At 58.2% G+C, this 17,514-nt stretch overlaps 1 protein-coding gene across 21 annotated transcripts in view; it reads right to left on the reverse strand.

The window, feature by feature from the left end:
- Positions 1–17,514, reverse strand: part of NCOR2 (nuclear receptor corepressor 2) — a 182,754-nt gene that overhangs the window by 80,700 nt on the left and 84,540 nt on the right. For all 21 annotated transcript variants that reach the window (XM_066260796.1, XM_066260804.1, XM_066260812.1 and 18 more), the window contains 6 exons: positions 13,621–13,687; positions 9,829–10,001; positions 8,843–8,936; positions 5,917–6,095; positions 2,391–2,445; positions 646–744 (listed from right to left, as the gene is read on the reverse strand). In XM_066260796.1, coding sequence (XP_066116893.1) covers positions 646–744; positions 2,391–2,445; positions 5,917–6,095; positions 8,843–8,936; positions 9,829–10,001; positions 13,621–13,687 — 667 coding nt within the window. The remainder of the gene's footprint in view (positions 1–645; positions 745–2,390; positions 2,446–5,916; positions 6,096–8,842; positions 8,937–9,828; positions 10,002–13,620; positions 13,688–17,514) is intronic.

Below are 17,514 nucleotides of genomic sequence, written 5' to 3' on the forward strand. Positions count from 1 at the left end.
CGTCCCAATAAAACTTTATTCACAGAATGGTGGCGCAGTGGATAAAGCGTCGACCTGGAAATGCTGAGGTCGCCGGTTCGAAACCCTGGGCTTGCCTGGTCAGGGCACATATGGGAGTTAATGCTTCCAGCTCCTCCCCCCTGTCTCTCTCTCCTCTCTCTCTCTTTCTCTCTCCTCTCTAAAATGAATAAATAAAATAAAAATTAAAAAAAAAAAGATTTGTTAAAAAAAGAAGTGGGTGGCCATCCCGAGTTGGCCCTGAGCTGCTCTAATCGTGCAGTCTCACGAGGTCTGAAAAATTATAGAAGTTGAAGTACCACCTATTCTTTCAACTCTGCGTTGAAATAAAACACGCAAAACTATTTTTTTTAAAAATCTTAAATGCTCAGGCCACATCGGCCTGGGAACATAGCCCTTGCTCTGAGCATGCAGCCTTTCAACCTCAGGGACGCTGGGTCGGCCGAGCTGAGTTCTAGAATTTTCCAGCCTGGGCTGTTTCTCTGCTGCCAGGGAAGACCAAACACCCCCAGAGAGAGGATGCCACAGCTACCACCATGGAAGGGGACCTAAAATGAGGGGAACCCCACTTGCTGAGCACGCTGGGAACCGATCCTGGAGGCTGACTGCCACGCCCCCACCTCTCACCTGGCTCTTCCCGCGTCGCCGGTAGCTCCGCCTCACCAAGCTCTTGTAGTTCTCATTCTTCTTGGTCAGGTAGTAATAGAGGACGCACTCGGCCACCGTCTGCAAGCGGAGAGACAGAGAACGCTGAGGTGTGGTCCTATGGGGGCAGTCAGAGCAGGCCGCCAGGAGCCACAGGCCTGGGTTCAAGTCCCGCCTCTTTCCACATCCTGGTTGTGTGACCTGTGTCTCAAGTTTTCTCACCTGTAAAATGGGGATACTAACAGCACACACTTCAGGGCTGTCATGAAGACCAGGTAAGCTACTAAGTACAGTACCTAGGACAGTGCCTGACAGAGAGGACATGTGACAGAGCAGGTATTCTCTGCTCTGACGTTGCTGCTGCTGTTGATTATAACAACAAAGTTGGCACCTGCTGGCTCCGGCCCCTGGATTTGAGCAAGGCTTCCAGATCCCAGGGGGTAAACTGCCCCGTGGCAGCTACCCCTGCAGCCAGGTCCCTGAGCACCCACCCTGCCGTCAGCCTTACTCATAACACTGGCGTGAGGCAGTGGGCGTCCCTTGCTTAAGACCCTTCTGGAAGCTCTTCTCCTCTTAGCCAAAGAACACCATCACATTTGCTTTCCGGTGAAGGGACCTCTGATCCCCTCATCCCCAAACAGAGCTATTCAAGCCCTAATTTCTATAATCCCTTCCTCCACCTCTAGGAACCCCAACCTAGGGGCCTCCTGAGCTGTCTGTGGGCCTGGCAAGACACCGTCACTAACTGGGGACAAGGATGGTTTTCCAGGCGGGGAGATGTCTCCCCCACGGCCCAGGCCCCTCCTTCTTGGGTTATCAGCTCATTGAGAGCAGACCTGGGGCCAACCGGGACCCTTGAAGGAAACCCAGCTTCCACTCTGCCACCCTCGTGCATTCAGCAGGGCATTTGCAGAGCTGGGAAATGAGATTTAGGGGGACGCTGCTTCAGACACCCAGAGCAGCAGCCCCGGAAGGTCAACACTGTGGGAATCCATTCCCACTCTGCCCTGTGACCCCCAGGGTTCCGAGGGCGACTGACGGGCCCACGTCCAGCCACCCTCGCCAGCTTCCCCCACCTGTGGCCACTGCAGGCACTGCCCTGCCCCGACTCGGAGGCACAAAAGGGGAGCTTGACTGTCTCTGGGGACGCCTGGTGTCTACCTGCCAAGAGGGACCCGGAGCGGAAAGGGACGTGGCCACCCCAGGCTGTCTGGGGCCAAGGTGAGGTTCTAGAGCCAGTGCTACCTGAAGGCGTATCTGCTGAGGACAGCCACAGGCCTGGCTTGGCACCAGGACGTCAGCACTCAGAGCATCAGGGGGACTAGAAAGGTCACTCCGTCCAGGCCCCAGGAAGAAGGCTGCTCCTGCCTATAAAGCCCTAATTGGGACGCCATGGCGTCCAGAACTCATACCCAGCCTGCGAGGACGCCAGCTTCCACGTCTGAGACGCCCTGCGCCCGACTCTCCTGGGGTTTCCCAGCCCAAAGCTCCGCCCCCCCCCCCCCCCCCCCCGTGGGCCTGGGAGGCTGGGGCGGGGCCCTTGGCTGCTTGTCCCAGAAGAAAAGGAGGGAAGGACTGACGGATACAGCGACAGGAGCAAGGGGCAAGCGGGCAGAGGCCTCGTGGGTGGGGAGGGAGGTCCTCCGCCACAGCCCAGCGGCTGCCCACAGGAGTGGACGCCAGTGGGGCCTGGGGTAGGGCGGCTGGGCTGGCGAGCAGTGACCTACCTTCCTCTCTAGGAAAGATGCGATCAGGCCGAAGTTCTTGGGGTGCTGCATGAACCTGTCGGGAAAAGGGGGTGGGCCTGAGACCAGGCCGACGGGGGCTTCCCAGCTGGGCGGCCGCCGAGCTTCCCAGCGCCTGCCATCTCTCCGCTGGCCCGGCTGGGCGGGCACCGCCCCACTAGGAGCAATTAAGCCCAGGGGGGTGTGGGAAGGGCTGGGCGGGCGGGCCAAGGGCTAAGAGAGGGCGTTCCTTGGAGTGAGTCACTGGTTTTAGCGCCTTTGAAAATATATTTGTTTGTCCTGCTGGAGGCGGCTTCCAGGAAAAATGAGGACATTACATGCAGCTCTTTGGTGGGGTCCCCCCCCTTTTAAAATCTGCTTTGTTTCTATCTCCAGCTGGGCCTGGGAAGCTGGCCTCGCCTGGCCCACGCGGGGGCCCCCACCGGTAAGGCCACAGGTCAAGTCTCAAGCGGTGGGGGAGCCCAGGCTCTGAGCGCCCGCAGGGAGGCAGGCGGGAGGCCGGCCAGCCAAGGAGGCAGCAAGGAAGGACTTACGCCAGAGGGGGTGGCGGGGAGCTGGCGCCCCACCAACTGGCTTCCTGCGAAGCCAGGAGAATTACTGGGAAAGAGCTCAGCCAGGCTGAAATGTCAGGGCCACAGGAGCAGGCGGACAGCGGAGGCGGAGATGTGGGTCACCCCGGGGATGCTGGGTGGAGTCATTTGGCCTGGGCCCAGCCCTGGTCTGGCCATCCCCACGATGCCATGGCCCCGCAGCCTCCCTCGGGGAGAGAAGAGGCTGCTGGTGAAGCAGGAGCCCCGGATCCCGCGGAGGGAGCCTGGGCCAGTGCCTGGCCCTCCAGATGGCCGGGCAGAAGGCCAGCCAGCTCCTCCCCTGCTCCCCAACCAGACACCAGAGAATCCGGAACGGCCTCTTCTCTCTTCCAGCATGGCGGGCTTCCCCGCCTGGGATCCCGCCGCGGGCAGCCTGCGACGCAGGAGTGTGCCTCACGCCCTTCTCTTCCAGACAGACATGCTTCCTCCTCCTCACCCTGCTTCTCCCTGCCCCAGGACATTTCCTCCCCCCCAAATCCCTTCTTGGCAGTTTTCACAAGCAGAGAAGGGGCCCAAAGGAGATCAGGAACCAAGCTTGGAAATCCCCTCTAGGTCACCTGTCCGCCTCCCTGCAATCGACACTTGTATCCTCTGCCAGCGACTGCCAAGCACAAACTACGACTGGGCACCTCACGACAGCAAGGCACTGTGGCTAACCTATTTCACAGATGGGGAAACTGAGACTCGGGGGGGCAGGGGGTAAGTGCTAGAGCTCTCTGCCACCCACACATGATTTCCAAAGGCCCTGAGCGCCACCAGTCCTGCTGAAAACAAGAACTCAACCAGGACCACCCTCTGTGAGCAACACGTTCTGGCTAACACGTCTCTGCGGGTGTCAGCCCATCAGGCCAGCCTGAGCCCCTGCTCTAGGAGTTAACAGTGTGACATCACAAGGTCTGAGCAGCAATATGGAATCCCAGAAAGGCTGAAACTCAGAAAGCACCCAGAAACACCTTTTTGTTTTTTCTTTAAGATAGCATCAATCGGCCTGACCAGGTGGTGGTGCAGCAGACAGTGTTGACCTGAGATGCTGAGGACCCAGATTTGAAACCCCAAGGTCACCAGCTTACGCGTGGGATCATAGACATGGCCCCACGGTTGCTGGCTTGAGCCAAAAGGCCTCTGGCTTGAGCAAGGGGTCACTGGCTCAGGTGAAGCCCCCCCTACCCTGGTCAAAGCACATATGAGAAAACAATCAATGAACAACTAAAGTGATGCAACTAACAAGTTGATGCTTCTCATCTCTCTCCCTTCCTGCCTCTCTGTTCCTCTCTCTCTTTGCGTCTCTCTCGCTTGCTAAAAAAAAATATTAAAAAAAAAATAACAGCATAAATCACTAGACACACACTACAGGGATTTGAATACCTAACACAACAGTAGTTCTCAGCATACTTGACTGTTCTATAGCCACTTAGCTGTCTTAAAAGTGTCTATACTACCTTACAGGTAGGACTTGACTCAATGGCGGAACAATCATCTCCGTGACAGCAAGGACCGAACACGAGCCACCCAGGACCTGGGCTCTGCCGTCTCTGAGCTCACACTCCAGACGCACCACGGGAACTGCTCACCACAGGGCTACTTCCTGTGGGAGACTGCAGGGTGGGTGTGACCTGGCACCCTCCTCCAGGACTCCACCTGCACTGTCAGGTTCAGCTGTCGGCCCTGGCTAGCCTGCCTCGGGCCCCGACCCTGGAAGGGCAGAGGCTGCCCATGGCCCAACCCCGGTCTTGAAGAAACTTCCCTGCAGACGGGCCTTCTCCAGGGGTGCAGGCAAAGGTAGAGGCCAGCGGCTAGATGGGAAGAGTCTGTTTCCAATATACCTCCTGCCCTCGCCTCAGTTTCCCACCCTCCAGCCTCACGGGGGGTCCAAAGGAGGTGGCACTCTTGTTGGTCTTGGGAAAGGAAGGCTTTTTTCCGTCTGTCTCCCTAAAACACTTGTCACCCTGCACTTTACATTTTAGAGGCCCCAAGCTTCCCTTCTCCGCTCCAGGCTCTGCTTCCAAAACCCTCCCCAACAAGCCTATCATCCCTGCGGAGCCCTTTGCCTCAACCCAGGGGAGTGTCCATCCTGTCTCTACCATTTGCAAGCTGTGTGGCCTCTGCTCACTGCCTTCACCTTTCTGAGCCTCTTCTCTGCCCCCATGAGGTGGGGCTGGTCTGGCATTGACTCTACCAGAGACAAAAAGGAAAAAAAAACCCACAGAACCCAGAAAAACACGTGCTCCGTGTCGGGGACGGAGCACTCTACAAATCACCACCTTCAAAGCAAAATGGAAAACAGAAAGCCCTCGGCCAGCCACGTACCCCCTGCCCCAGGCCAGCCCAGCCCTGGATCCTCCTGCTCTGGCCCTCTGAGTCGCAGGGCCTCGCCTCGTCCCACACAAGGCCAGCTCCACACTCCGTCCTAGGTCAGATAGGGTCCCCCAAAACTCATGTCTACCCAGGACCTCTGAACGAGACACTTTGCAGATGTCATGAGTTAAGATGAAGAGGTCATACGGGCGTAGGGTGGGCCCCTAATCCACCACGGGAGTGTCTTCTCTAAGATTAGACACACGGAAGACACGGGAGAAAAAAATACATAATAAAACAACACAGGAAGACAAAGGCAGAGAGATGAAGTGATCCAACTACACAAGCCAAGGAAGAACGACAAAGGATTGCCGGAGACCTCCGGAAGACAGGAGAGAAAAACAAGAGAGCAGCGGCGTCTCCCTGGGGGCTTCCGGGAGGACCCCACCCGGCTCACTCAACACCTCGATCCTGGACCTCTGGCCTCCAGAGCTGAGACAATCAATTCCAGCCTCGCTAAGCCATCCAGCAGCCTGCGGTCAACTGTCCTGGCTCCAGACAGGCCAGGCCAGGGCCCAGAGCTCCCACCCACCCCGACCTGCGACCCGCAATGGAGGACTCACTTCTCGCGGAAGGTCTCCTTCTCCTGCTCGCTCCACATGTTCATGACCTGGCGGTCCTTGTACACCTTCATGGGGTCGTCCATGAGCCCATTCATGTTGATGAACTTGATGCGCTGCTGGTCGGCATCGTACAGCATCGGCGGGATCACGGCCAGCTGCCGCATCTGTTTCTCCAGGTTCTGGCAGGGAAGGGGAAAGCGGGGGGGGGGGGGGGGGGGTCAGAGAGGCAGAGTGATGGGGAAGGAGGACGGGAGGGTACCCTCACCAACACTGGGGGCCCCTGTGATGTGCCTGGAGGGGACGACTGTTCTGCGCAAGAGTGGGGGGAAATAATGTGAAACGACAGAGGATGATGAGTGAAAAAAAAAAATAGAAATGGCCCATGCTGGGGAGGGGGCGGCCACGGGGCGGGGGGAGAATTTAAAGGCGGCCCCAGACAGGTTTATGGTGGGCCCGCTGTAAATGAGGTGCGGAGAGCAGCAGCCGCCCCGTCGGCCGCAGGAGGGGAGCAATGAATCTTCCGCTGGAAATGCAGGCGCTATAAAACACCAAGGAAGAGGTTCGGGCGCGGCTGGTTGCAAACGAGTGCAGGAGACAGGCCTGGCCAACCAGGTTCACGGGGCACAAGGGCAGGGGTGGGGGAGTAGGGGGTGGATATGGGCTGCGGGCAGAAACACATGCTCCTGGGGCTGCCCGCCCCCCATGTCTAGCTCCTCCCACATGCGCACACCTGGGGTCAGGTACTATGCAGCCCGCCCACAGGCCTGTGGCGGGAGTAACCCATTATGCACCAGGAAGGCCAGTACGGACCCGACCCCCAAGCCTCTAACTCAGTTGGGCTCATCTCCCCAAATCTCAGCAGCAGCCCATTACTGGACGTTAATGACCCAGCTCCAGAGCCAGGTGAGGACCCAGCCAGGCCAAGCTCAGCTGGTTAAAAGGATCCCCCACCTCGCCTCCCACATTCAACCTCTTCCGCAGTGTTGGTGGTGGTGGTGGTGGGGAATGGGTCAGTCCCATCTGGCTGGGAGGAGCCTCTGTAGCTACCCCAGCAAGAACACGGGTTAACCGCAGCCACGCTCGTCATGGGCTGCCTTTCCTGTCTCCTCCCACGGGGCCTGCACCCCAACTGCTGACAGCCCCCCAAAAGGTGAGTAGACCTTTAGTCCATCCTTCCCACCTGCCCAGGAACCTCAAGTGGGTAGGCCTGGGCAGCTAAGGTGAAGTCTCAGCCCTGCTCCCTTTCCAACCCTCTGGATGCTGTACCCTCCACACCCCAGAGGACGCCAGTGGCTACGTTCTCACATGGCCAGGGCCTGGGGACACTGAGCCAGCCCAGACGTCCCTCCTCTGGTGTCCAGGGCAAGCTGAGTCCGCCCACACCGCTGTGGGGACGTGCTTCTGGCCACAGCGTCTGGGGCAGGGCTGGGGGCAGACCCCGTGGTGCAGCTGCGGGCAGAGGTGCCCCGAGTTCTGCTTTCCACCGGCAGAACGGTGTTTGAAACATGCAAAGCTTTAGAATGAAGGCTCTTGGTTACGGGCCAGGGAGTGAGTTACCTGTGTCAGAATCACATGATGAGCTTGGTAAGAATAGATTCCTGGGCTCTGCTCAGTTGACTAAGAGAGAACCTCAGGGTGGGGTGGGGGCCAAGGAACAGAGGCTGATTAAGGTCAGTTGAGGCCTCGGGCACAGAAGAAAATATTGGGCCCTTACATTAGAAAAAAGTGTCAAGTTGCTGGTTTTGCAGGGCCTTTCAGAAGTCTGACGGGGCTCAAGACGCGCACCCAATACACCTGCCATTAAATTCGCCTCTGTGGAGGGAACTGTTTTCACCAGACACTCCGTCTCAAGGCCTCTCAGCTGTCCCACTGGGCAATCAGGCCAGGGCAGCACCATCCAACAGAGCATCATGCCTGCTCCATCCAGCGTGGGAGCCACCAACGAACACACAGCCGCTGAGCACTCTGAAATGCTCGGGTGTGGCAGAGAACGTTGGTTTTTCATTTTATTTTCTTTTAGTTGGGCCTGTGTGTGTGTGTGTGTGTGAGAGAGAGAGAGAGAGAGAGAGAGAGAGAGAGAACAGAGAGAGTCAGAGAGACAGATAGGGACAGACAGGAAGGGAGAGAGACGAGAAGCATCAATTCTTCATTGTGGCACCTTAGTTGTTCATTGATTGCTTTCTCATATGTGCCGTGACTGGAGGGCTACAGCAGAGCAAGTGACCCCTTGCTCAAGCCAGCAACCTTGGGCTCAAGCTAGTGACCTTGGGGTCTCAAACCTGGGTCATCCAGGTCCCAGTCTGACACTCTATCCACAGCGCCACCGCCTGGTCAAGCCCTTTTAGTCAGTTTTGACTTAAAATAGCTGCTGGCTACTACCCTGGAGCAACAATACCTCCCACCTGGACAGAGGAAATGCTTCTCCTCTCTGCTTCCTGGCTACATGGCAGTGACCACAGCCAGAGTTGCCCAGGCTGAACTCCGGGTATCCATGTGGCCCCCAAGTAGACAGAAGCTGAGCTCGTGATGGCAGGGGTGGGAGGCCCGACAGAAGGTTCCTGCCGGATGGACAGTAGGCAGCTAACTTAGAAACCTCGGCCCTCAGGCTGCCTGCCCTCTGGCCCCCAGCTGGGCTCAGCCAATGGAAGGCACTGAAGGAAGGAGAAGGCTGCAGGATCAACAGGCCAGGGGACTGGTCTCTCAGCTTCCTCCCCAAGGTGGCCTTGTGACGACACAGCCATGTCCTGCCTGGTGCGCCCTCCTCCATGGCCCCAGGAACACAGTTCTGCTCGTCCTTCAGGACTGGGGACAGGTGATGGCTACCTCCCGGGTGTCTCCATATCGCGCGTTGGTCCCGCCCACACTTCATGACAAGCCCTTGGTCTCAACCCTCCAGGGTGATTTCGAGTCAGGGCCGAAGACTCACCTCCTGCTCCGAGAGGCCGTCGATGATCTCGGACACCTCGTGCTCGCTCCGGGCAGCCGACATGGAGAGCCCGCTACCCCGTTGACCCACCCTGCTAGAAACCAAAGGGACACACTCAGGACCGGACCCACGGCAGCCCGGGACGCGAGGCTGGCACCACGGCACAGACCTGAGCCCACAACTTCCCCAGAGGCAACGTGTGGGCAGGGGGGAGGGGCCAGGGCGCCCACACCCACAGGGACAGCCCCAAGCCGAGGGGTCCAGGGAAGGGCACGGACGCCCAATCTGACCCAAGAATGCCCGAACTCCAACACGACAGGGACACAGCCCCTTTTCTCTTAATACACCTCAGAAGAGCCCAGCACGAACAGATTGGCGTTCACGGCCCAGCTCTGCCTCTGTAGGCCTGTGCCTCGGTTTCCTCCCCGGTAACATGAGGATAAGTGGCCCCGGATCCTAGGGCTGGGAGATGCATCTGCAGACACTGAGTGTCCATCCAGTAAACAGCATTGCCCAGGGACCCATCGCCTTATCTACGTAACTCAAGGAAAAGGATAACAGAAACCAGAGCCGCACATCCCTGAGCACCTACTGTGTGCTGGGCACGCCTACCCAGATCTCAGTCCTCCCAGCGGCCACGTCAGACCAACATCCTGCTCCTGGCCACCCAGGACCAGGCAGTCCTCCCCCCTTTCACCCACACCAGGGGTCTCAAACTCAGCAGGCCACGTCTGCACGGAGCTGGCAGGTACTAGCCCTGGGCATCCCGGAACAAGCGCTTGCTCCCGGAAATGTATTTAAGTCTCAAGTAAGTGATAAGGTCGCGCAGGGTCTGAGTGACACATGTGAGGGCCTGAGGCGGCCATGGGCCACTCCTTTGAGGCCCTGCGGTGGTAGGGAGGGAGGGAGGAAAGGGAAGGAAGCAGAAAGAAGGGGAAGGACCCAGGGGGAAAGGGAAGGACGCACGAGGAAGGCACCCAGCTCACCTCTGCATGCGCTCCTGCAGCTCGCGCTGCTTGCGGATCTCGGGGAACTGCTTCTCGTAGTATTCGCGCACCTTGCCCTCCTTGGCCCGCCGCCGGGGGTTGTTCTCAATGCGCTCCACCTTCTTCTCCCAGGCCTCCATGAGCTGGTCATAGCGCTGGCAAAACTTCTGCTCCTGGGGGGCCACGGGGGGCACTGCTGAGGGCCCTCCTGCGGCTGCACGGCTACCTCCCCGCTGCTCTGTCATTCTGCACGCACGCATGGTCACAAGCACGCATGGGCAGACACGCAGTCACACACACACGCACGCATGCAGTCACAGACATACAGTCACACGTGACCTGGGCAGACCCAGACCCTTGAAGAAAACCCATAGGCTTCCCTCAGGACCTCGTCACCTCCCTCCCTGGGGAACGGCCGCCCGCCTGGCCTCCCTCTTGGAAGGCCTCGTCTAATGAGGAAGTCACCCCGCTATATGTGGCTGTTAGGTGCAAATGACATGGAATTAGGGAACATTTAAAATCCAGATTCCTGGTCCCCAGCCACATGTCCAGCATTCAGCAGCCACATGCAGCTGGGGCCACCGTCCACAGTAGACGGTGAAGAGACCACATCCACCATCACAGGAAGTTGTGCCACAGACACAGCAGCCTCGGGGTGTCAGACCCGGCGGCCCCCCCGGGGGGGCCTTAGAAAGCATCTGCTTTCTAAACAGTTCCTCACCCCAGGCCCGGGTGCTGGGTATGAGGACCCAAGCTGCCATCTATCCAAGACAAGGAAGTCCCCCTCCATGTCGAACCACAATGCCACTTGCTCTATGTCCTTGGAGAGAAGACCCTCCCACTGGCCCAGAACGACTGCCTGGCTTCTGAGTCTTCAAGGTGACCTGGACCATAGCAGGCGGGGAGCAACCGGCTACACAGGGGACCCCGATTTCCCCTCTAACAGCTGCGGCGGACAGATGGCACAGTCTGGGAGTCTCGCTTCAACGCCTCCTCGACAGTTTACCATCCGAGAGCCCCTCTCTGGTCCCTGTGCGCAGACGGCCAACCGCCTGTGTTCCAGGTTCCGACCTTGATCTCCGGCTAACCAACCCAACAGCGCAATGGTCCCCAAGGGGAGGTCAAGCCAGCTTTGAGGGCGGAGCAGAACTTGACCTCTTGTTCCTGGAGGCCCCACACGCCTGTGGGCTGCTCCAGGACCCCTCGGAGATCAGACACAGTTCAGATTGTGTTTGTGGCAATGTGCTGTGTGTGCATAGAGAGCCATCCGCAGGGGACGAGGACTGGCAGGAGGGACCCCTGCCCAGGCCGTCATCCGAGGGGGGACCCTCCCTGCGCTCTCAACCCCTACAGAGGAGCCTTGGTCAAATGGGCAAGAGCAAGAAAAACCTGTCAGACAAGGACCACCCCAAACCGGGCACAGAGACCCACTCAAAGGAAGAGGAATTCGAGGCCTGAAATTAAAACGATTTTCCAGGGTCACCGAGAAGGGAGCGGAGGGCAAGGATCTGAACCCCTCCAGTCCTGCCAGGTGTCAGTCACATAAGGCAGCCATGCATGTTGGCAGGCACTGAGAGGTGGGGTGGCCAGGAGGTGTCCCCCAGACTAGGGAAGGCAGCCTCAGGCCAAGGGAGGAAGAGGAAGGACGGTAGCCGGAACTGGCTGGCCGGGAAAGATGAACCCTTCGGTCACCTGGTGACCCAGCATCCTCCAGAGCATGGAGCCCGTGGCCAGCCACAGAGGCCCCCCGTGCGGGCTCCGCAGGACTGGGGCCGCAGGACCGGGAGAGAGAACGCCGTGCTGAGGATAGGGCCCCAGCATCCTCTCTCCAGGTTCGGTGGTGGACAAGAGTGCGGAGGGGAGAGCTCTCGCAGGCCCCGTCCTGCCCGTGGCCCCAGCCGCGGCTCAGGCCTGGCCGAAAAAGACACAGTCAGGGGCTCTGGGCTCCCTACACAACATCGAGAACAAGGTCATCCCAAACGCCACCCCACCCCCCCGCTCTGGCTTCCGTGGCTTCTGAATTCATTCTCTCACAGGCCTCTCTGAAGATGGGCTCCGCAGGGCCACCAGGAATTTCATAGACGCCTCTAGTTCCTCTATCTTGACATGAGCTGACTCCCCCTCCACCCACTCAAGGGACCCCCCCCAAGGAGCCATTTGAGATTTCTTAAGAACCTATACCCACCCCAACTCTACCCCCAGCAGCCCCAGGCATCCTTTTAAAATATAAACCAGATCATCTTCCTCTGATGGAACCCCACCCCCAAGCTGGACAGCCGGGTGCACAGGTATGCGCTGTACCCTGGGAAACAGCCCTGCCGGTATAACTGGGAGTTCTTATAATGAAACTTTGTATTTGTTAAGACTACATGTATTAAGGATAAATTAAGTGTCCTGGCTGTGTTTAGAATAAAATGTACACATTTCAGCCTAGTTCAGGATAAACATTTCCAGGTGATCTAGCTCCCGAGGTTTTCGTATCAACCATACCTCCCCCTCCACCTCGAGCACTGCACTTGAGGCCTGCCTACTACCTTCTGTTCTGTGCTTCCCCAGTCGATTCCTGCCTTAGGGCCTTTGCATTTGCTGTGCTCGTTGCCTGACACTCTGACCTCTGGACCTTCACAAGACTGGTCCTTTCTCGTCACTCCCACCTCAGTACTGAGGTCCCCACCTCATCCCACCCCTCTGTACAGCAGTTCTGTGACTCCGATGCTGAATAGGGGGCACCATGCTAGGCCCCCTAGCAGGTCCTTGGTAAATACTTAACTCAATGAATAAGGGATGCCCAGTTTCATGAACCCCACCCACCCTGCCCTGGTGCCTCTGGTCACCATCTTGAGAAAGGAAAGGCTGGGAAGCCCAATGGTTCACACCCCATGGGGCCCTGCGGTCCCAAGTGTCACCTATCCAACTTCCCAACTGCCCAGTATCTGAGCCTGAAGTGTCTTCTTTCTCTGAGAGCCCAGCTGAGGTCTGGGACCAGAAAAGGGTGAGTTCAGAAACTGGCTCAGGGGGACCCACGCCCTCAAGTGGCTTGTATGAGGTGGCCTGAGAGAGGGCAGCGCCCTCTGCAGCTCTAGAGGACTCACACCTGCTATAGGAATTCAGGTCCCACAGGGGAATCAGTTTGTCAATGTACTAACATACAGAGCTGGAGAAAACACTGCACAGAATGAAAGTAGAACCTGATCGAACCGCTCCTGAACTCCGCCTGCCCAGCGGACTTTTACACACATTCCTTCACTATGTAAGCCCATCTGTGCCAGTTCTCCTTCCCCTCAGAGCTGGGAGAACACTAACAGTGACTCCCCCCCACTCCATCATTAGTCCCGACTTCCCCACAATGGAAAGGGCCACCCTAAACCATGCTGCTCAGTTCCCATCCACATGCTGTCCGGGTGGGATGTGGGAGCCGGTCCCCCGTCTGTCTCAGTGCAGCCTCTGCCCACTGGGCCAACCTGTTTCTAAGGGAGGAGGTCCCCGCAGCCGCTGAGCCCACAGCCCAGCCCAGTCCTCCAACTCATAACACACCTCTCTCTCTCCACCTGGAGAGCCCACCACGGGTCCTCTGACGACCAGGAACCCAATTTCCCATCCAGAGTGGAAAAGGACAGAATTCCGGGCCCCCACCCAGACGCCAGCCTCCACGGGGAGCCGAGCTTCATGGGTCCCCAGTGGGTGTGGCCTGAAGTGGCCTAAACCATCTCAGGCTCCCAAGGAAGCCTGGCCTACGGCGGAGGGGGGGGGGCAGGACAAGGTGCCAGCGGCGGGGGCCACGGGGTGACTTACCCATTGTTTGCGAGCGTGATTCCTCCTCTTGAAGTACAGGATTAACTTTTTCCGCATCGCCTGGTTTCTACGTGGGGGGAGGGGGGATGAGAAGGGGGGGAGGAGATCAGTAACACAGGGCTCAGGTATCCCGCCCCCATGAACTGGTCCTGGAGCCAGCTCCAAGGTGGCCCGCGACTGGTTCTCCGTGAGATGCACCACAAAATGTCAATCAAGGGAGTCTCCCTCTCCCTCCATCCCCAAAGTGCCCCCTCTGTGAGATGCACCACAAAATGTCAATCAAGGGAGTCTCCCTCTCCCTCCATCCCCAAAGTGCCCCCATCCACAGTTAGGCTAAATGTAGTCTGCAGAAAAGGGGGCTCTAAAGTAGGGGGTTGTTTGTGGCTTCCTGCCCTCCCTGAGGCTGCCATCACCCCACATGCATGTTGGCTCCCCTCCGCCCGTGAACCACACCTGCCATGGAAAGTGGCCACAGAGACACATACAGGCCTGGAGACCCCACACTGCAGCCGCACAGGGGGCATCCAGGCGCCTGGCCTTGGTGAGCCCCCGGCCAGCTCCTGCCACATGCCATGCTCTGGCTGGGCAGCTCCTCCCTGCTGTGGTGGGGGTGACACAGGCCGGACACTGGCAGGCTGGGGGGAGCAGTGAAGCAGGAATCCTGGGGGAGCCCCCAAGGGAATCAGGCCTCAGCCGGGAAACAGAACCCCTCTGGGCACCAGGGTGCTCAGCCAAGGGGCCACACCCAGCACTGCGGGCCCAGAGGGCAGAGGGGGTTTCCTGGGGAAGATGCAGGTGGTTCAGAGAGAGAGAGAGAGAGAGAGACACACACACACACACACACACAAAGAGAGACCAAGGTGAGGGGAGAGACAGAGAGAGCTGAGACTCGGAGAAGGGAGGGAGAGAGAGGGAGAGAGAGGGAGATGGATGAAGCCCAAGGAAAGGACAAGGACCCAGAGAGGGACAAAAGAGAGGAGCCTCAGAGACAAGAGACTCGATGCAGAAGGTGGCAGACATCCCCCAGTGGCCCGAGACCTGAGCCCCCCTTCCTATCGGCCCCCTCACAACCTCCAACATGAGCCAAGTGCTGCTGCTGCTGCAGCTGCCACCAGGCCTGGGGGGGTCACACACCGGCCTCCGGAGCCACCGAGCCCCTGAACTTGCTCACCACAGTCGGTGTGCAGGGGGCTCCCCGACATCCTCACATTCCAGCACTGTCCAAACCCAGGAAAGCTCATACATCCCTGGCAGGGAGCCGTGTCTGCCCCATCCAGCCTCCATCGTGCCTGTGGGCCACCCCATGGGACAACAGACAAGGGGTGGCACCCTGGCCCTGATGGACGAGAGACGCTCCCCCAGCACACACCTCACCGGGGCTGAGGGGCTTGGAATCAACCCGATACAGGGACCCGCATGGAGAGTCACTCTCTGCCCCCACGCCCCCCGCGGACAGACACCACGGCTGCAGGAGGCCCACTGCCAAGCCCAGCTGCTCTCAGGCCGGCCACCTTGCTTCCATCCCGGTCCAGATGCGCGTCCCCTGGGCTGCCGCACGCACCCTGACCCCAGAGTCTATACCAGTTTCCACCAGGAAGCCCCTGTTCTCACGACCTGGTCTCACATCCGAAATACTAATGAGAAGGATCTTAATAAGAACAGAAAGGCCCCGCCTAACCAGGCAGTGGTGCAGTGGGTAAAGCGTCGGACTGAGATGCGGAAGACCCAGGTTTGAGACCCCGAGGTCGCCAGCTTGAGCATGGGCTCATCTGGTTTGAGCAAAAGCCCACCAGCTTGAGCCCAAGGTCACTGGCTCAAGCAATGGGTTACTTGGTCTGCTGAAGGCCCGCAGTCAAGGCACATATGAGAAAGCAATCAATGAACAACTAAGGTGTTGCAACGCGCAACGAAAAACTAATGATTGATGCTTCTCATCTCTCTCTGTTCCTGTCTGTCTGTCCCTGTTTATCCCTCTCTCTGACTCTCTCTCTGTCTCTGTAAAAGAAAAGAAAAAAATTAAAATTAAAAAAAACAAAACAAAAAAAACCCAGAAAGGCCACAGTGAACCCCTCCCCAGGGACCCAGTAGGGCTCAGAGCTCTGTTCTCTCCCCCCTCCCCCACCCACAAGGAAACGCCCCTCCCACTCGTGGCTCCTGGGGTCATTCTGGCCTTGATTGGCCAGGGCCTGCCCACCTCAAGGCCTCACCATGGAAGTCAGCCTCCCTGCCTCCATCAGCATGGGCACTGGGTTCCTCATCCACACAAGCTGAGACCAGAACCCCTCACTCCACCACAGGAATCTCTGAGCAAACCCCAGATGTCTCTCTCTTGGCCTCAGTTTCCTCATCCGGAAAATGGGAGGAACAGCATCGTGCATTCCTCTCAGTCATTTCACAAATGTTCACTGAGCCCCTACTATGTGCTAGGCACTGTACGAGGCACTGGGGACACAGCAGGACATTCGAAGTTCCCAGGCTTAGTGGAGGTGACAACACCTAGAGCGGGGTCACCCTGACAGTAAGCAAGATAATCAAGCTTACGTCGGGCGGTGGGGCCGAGATCTAGACCACCAGAAGGAAGTGCACTCAAGGCAGCGGGAACTGCCAGTGCAAAGGCCCTGTAGCAGGGGCAAGCTGGTAAACAGTACTGGTACACAGAGGAAAGGCCCACGTGGCTGCAGCATGTGGGGAGGGATGGAGGGACAGAGGGACGGCGGGCAGTGAGGAGATGGGATGACCCAGGCTGGCAGGGCCATGTGGGTGTGGCCACGGTAAAGCGTTTGGATGAACAGCAGAGACGACCAAGGAGCAAGGGGGCCCAGGAGCCCTGAGGTCTTGCTTTTTCGAGCCAAACTCTCCCCTGGAAGCAGCCATTGCCTGTGGCGGCTTCCAGAGCTGGAGACGAGAAATACCCAAGACCATCTTCACATAAAAAGGGCTAAGAAGGAAAGAAACAAAGACCAGGAGGACACGAGGCCCAACCTGAGATCAGAGTTCTGTTTGTCAAAGCTGGGACAATTTGAGTGGCAAAGTAAAACAACACTGGATTGGAACCCCAGGGGTACAGGGCTCATGAGCCCACACCAACATAAATAAGTGACCGAATGAACAAGTAAACGGAGGAGAAGGGGTTACTCATAGAATTCTAAGGCAGCGGCGCAGGAGGAGGGAGGGGAACAGAGTGGCCCCCGGACCACAGGGACAGCTGCCACCGGCTGGTCCCTGCAGGGACCTTAACGAGCCGGCACACCGCTGAGCAGAAACAGGGATGCATACAGCCTCACGGAAATCTCCCCAAACACGAATGGTCAGTGTTACCGCCACAATTTCTCTGACTTTCCTCCTCCAGGAGGTGGGGCTGGGCTCCCCTCCCCCTGACAGTCAGTGGGCGGGATGTGGGGACTCACTTCTAAAGCACAGAGAACAGAACCGGACAGAGGAGAAACCCGGCGGCCAGCATCCCGAGCATGGGAGCAGGGCAAGCATCACTGCTCAGAGGGTGTCAGGGACCAGGGACCGGGACAAGGTGTATCCGGGTCGCCTCTGCAGGACTCTTCCCTCTTCCCCAAATCCGCAAAACCCTGCCTCCTCCCAGAAACATCAGACACGGGGGTGGGGGTGGGTCATTCTACACAACCCCTGACCGCTCCTCTTCCACAGCATCAGGGTCAGGGAAACCCAGGGGGGGCTGAGAGACCCGCAGGGACCAGAGACAGAGGAAGGAGATACAAGGACAGAATGAGATGTGAAAACCTGGACCTAATCTTGGGCCAGAAAATGGACATTAGCAGGAAAACCCAAAGAAAGTCTGGTGTGTAGCTAACAGTACTGGGCTACGGCCACGTCTTTCTTAACCTTGGGATGTGTGCCACTCTTGGAAGACATTGGCACCGG

The sequence above is a fragment of the Saccopteryx bilineata genome, chromosome 2, assembly GCF_036850765.1.
Source record: "Saccopteryx bilineata isolate mSacBil1 chromosome 2, mSacBil1_pri_phased_curated, whole genome shotgun sequence".
Lineage (NCBI taxonomy): Eukaryota > Metazoa > Chordata > Mammalia > Chiroptera > Emballonuridae > Saccopteryx > Saccopteryx bilineata.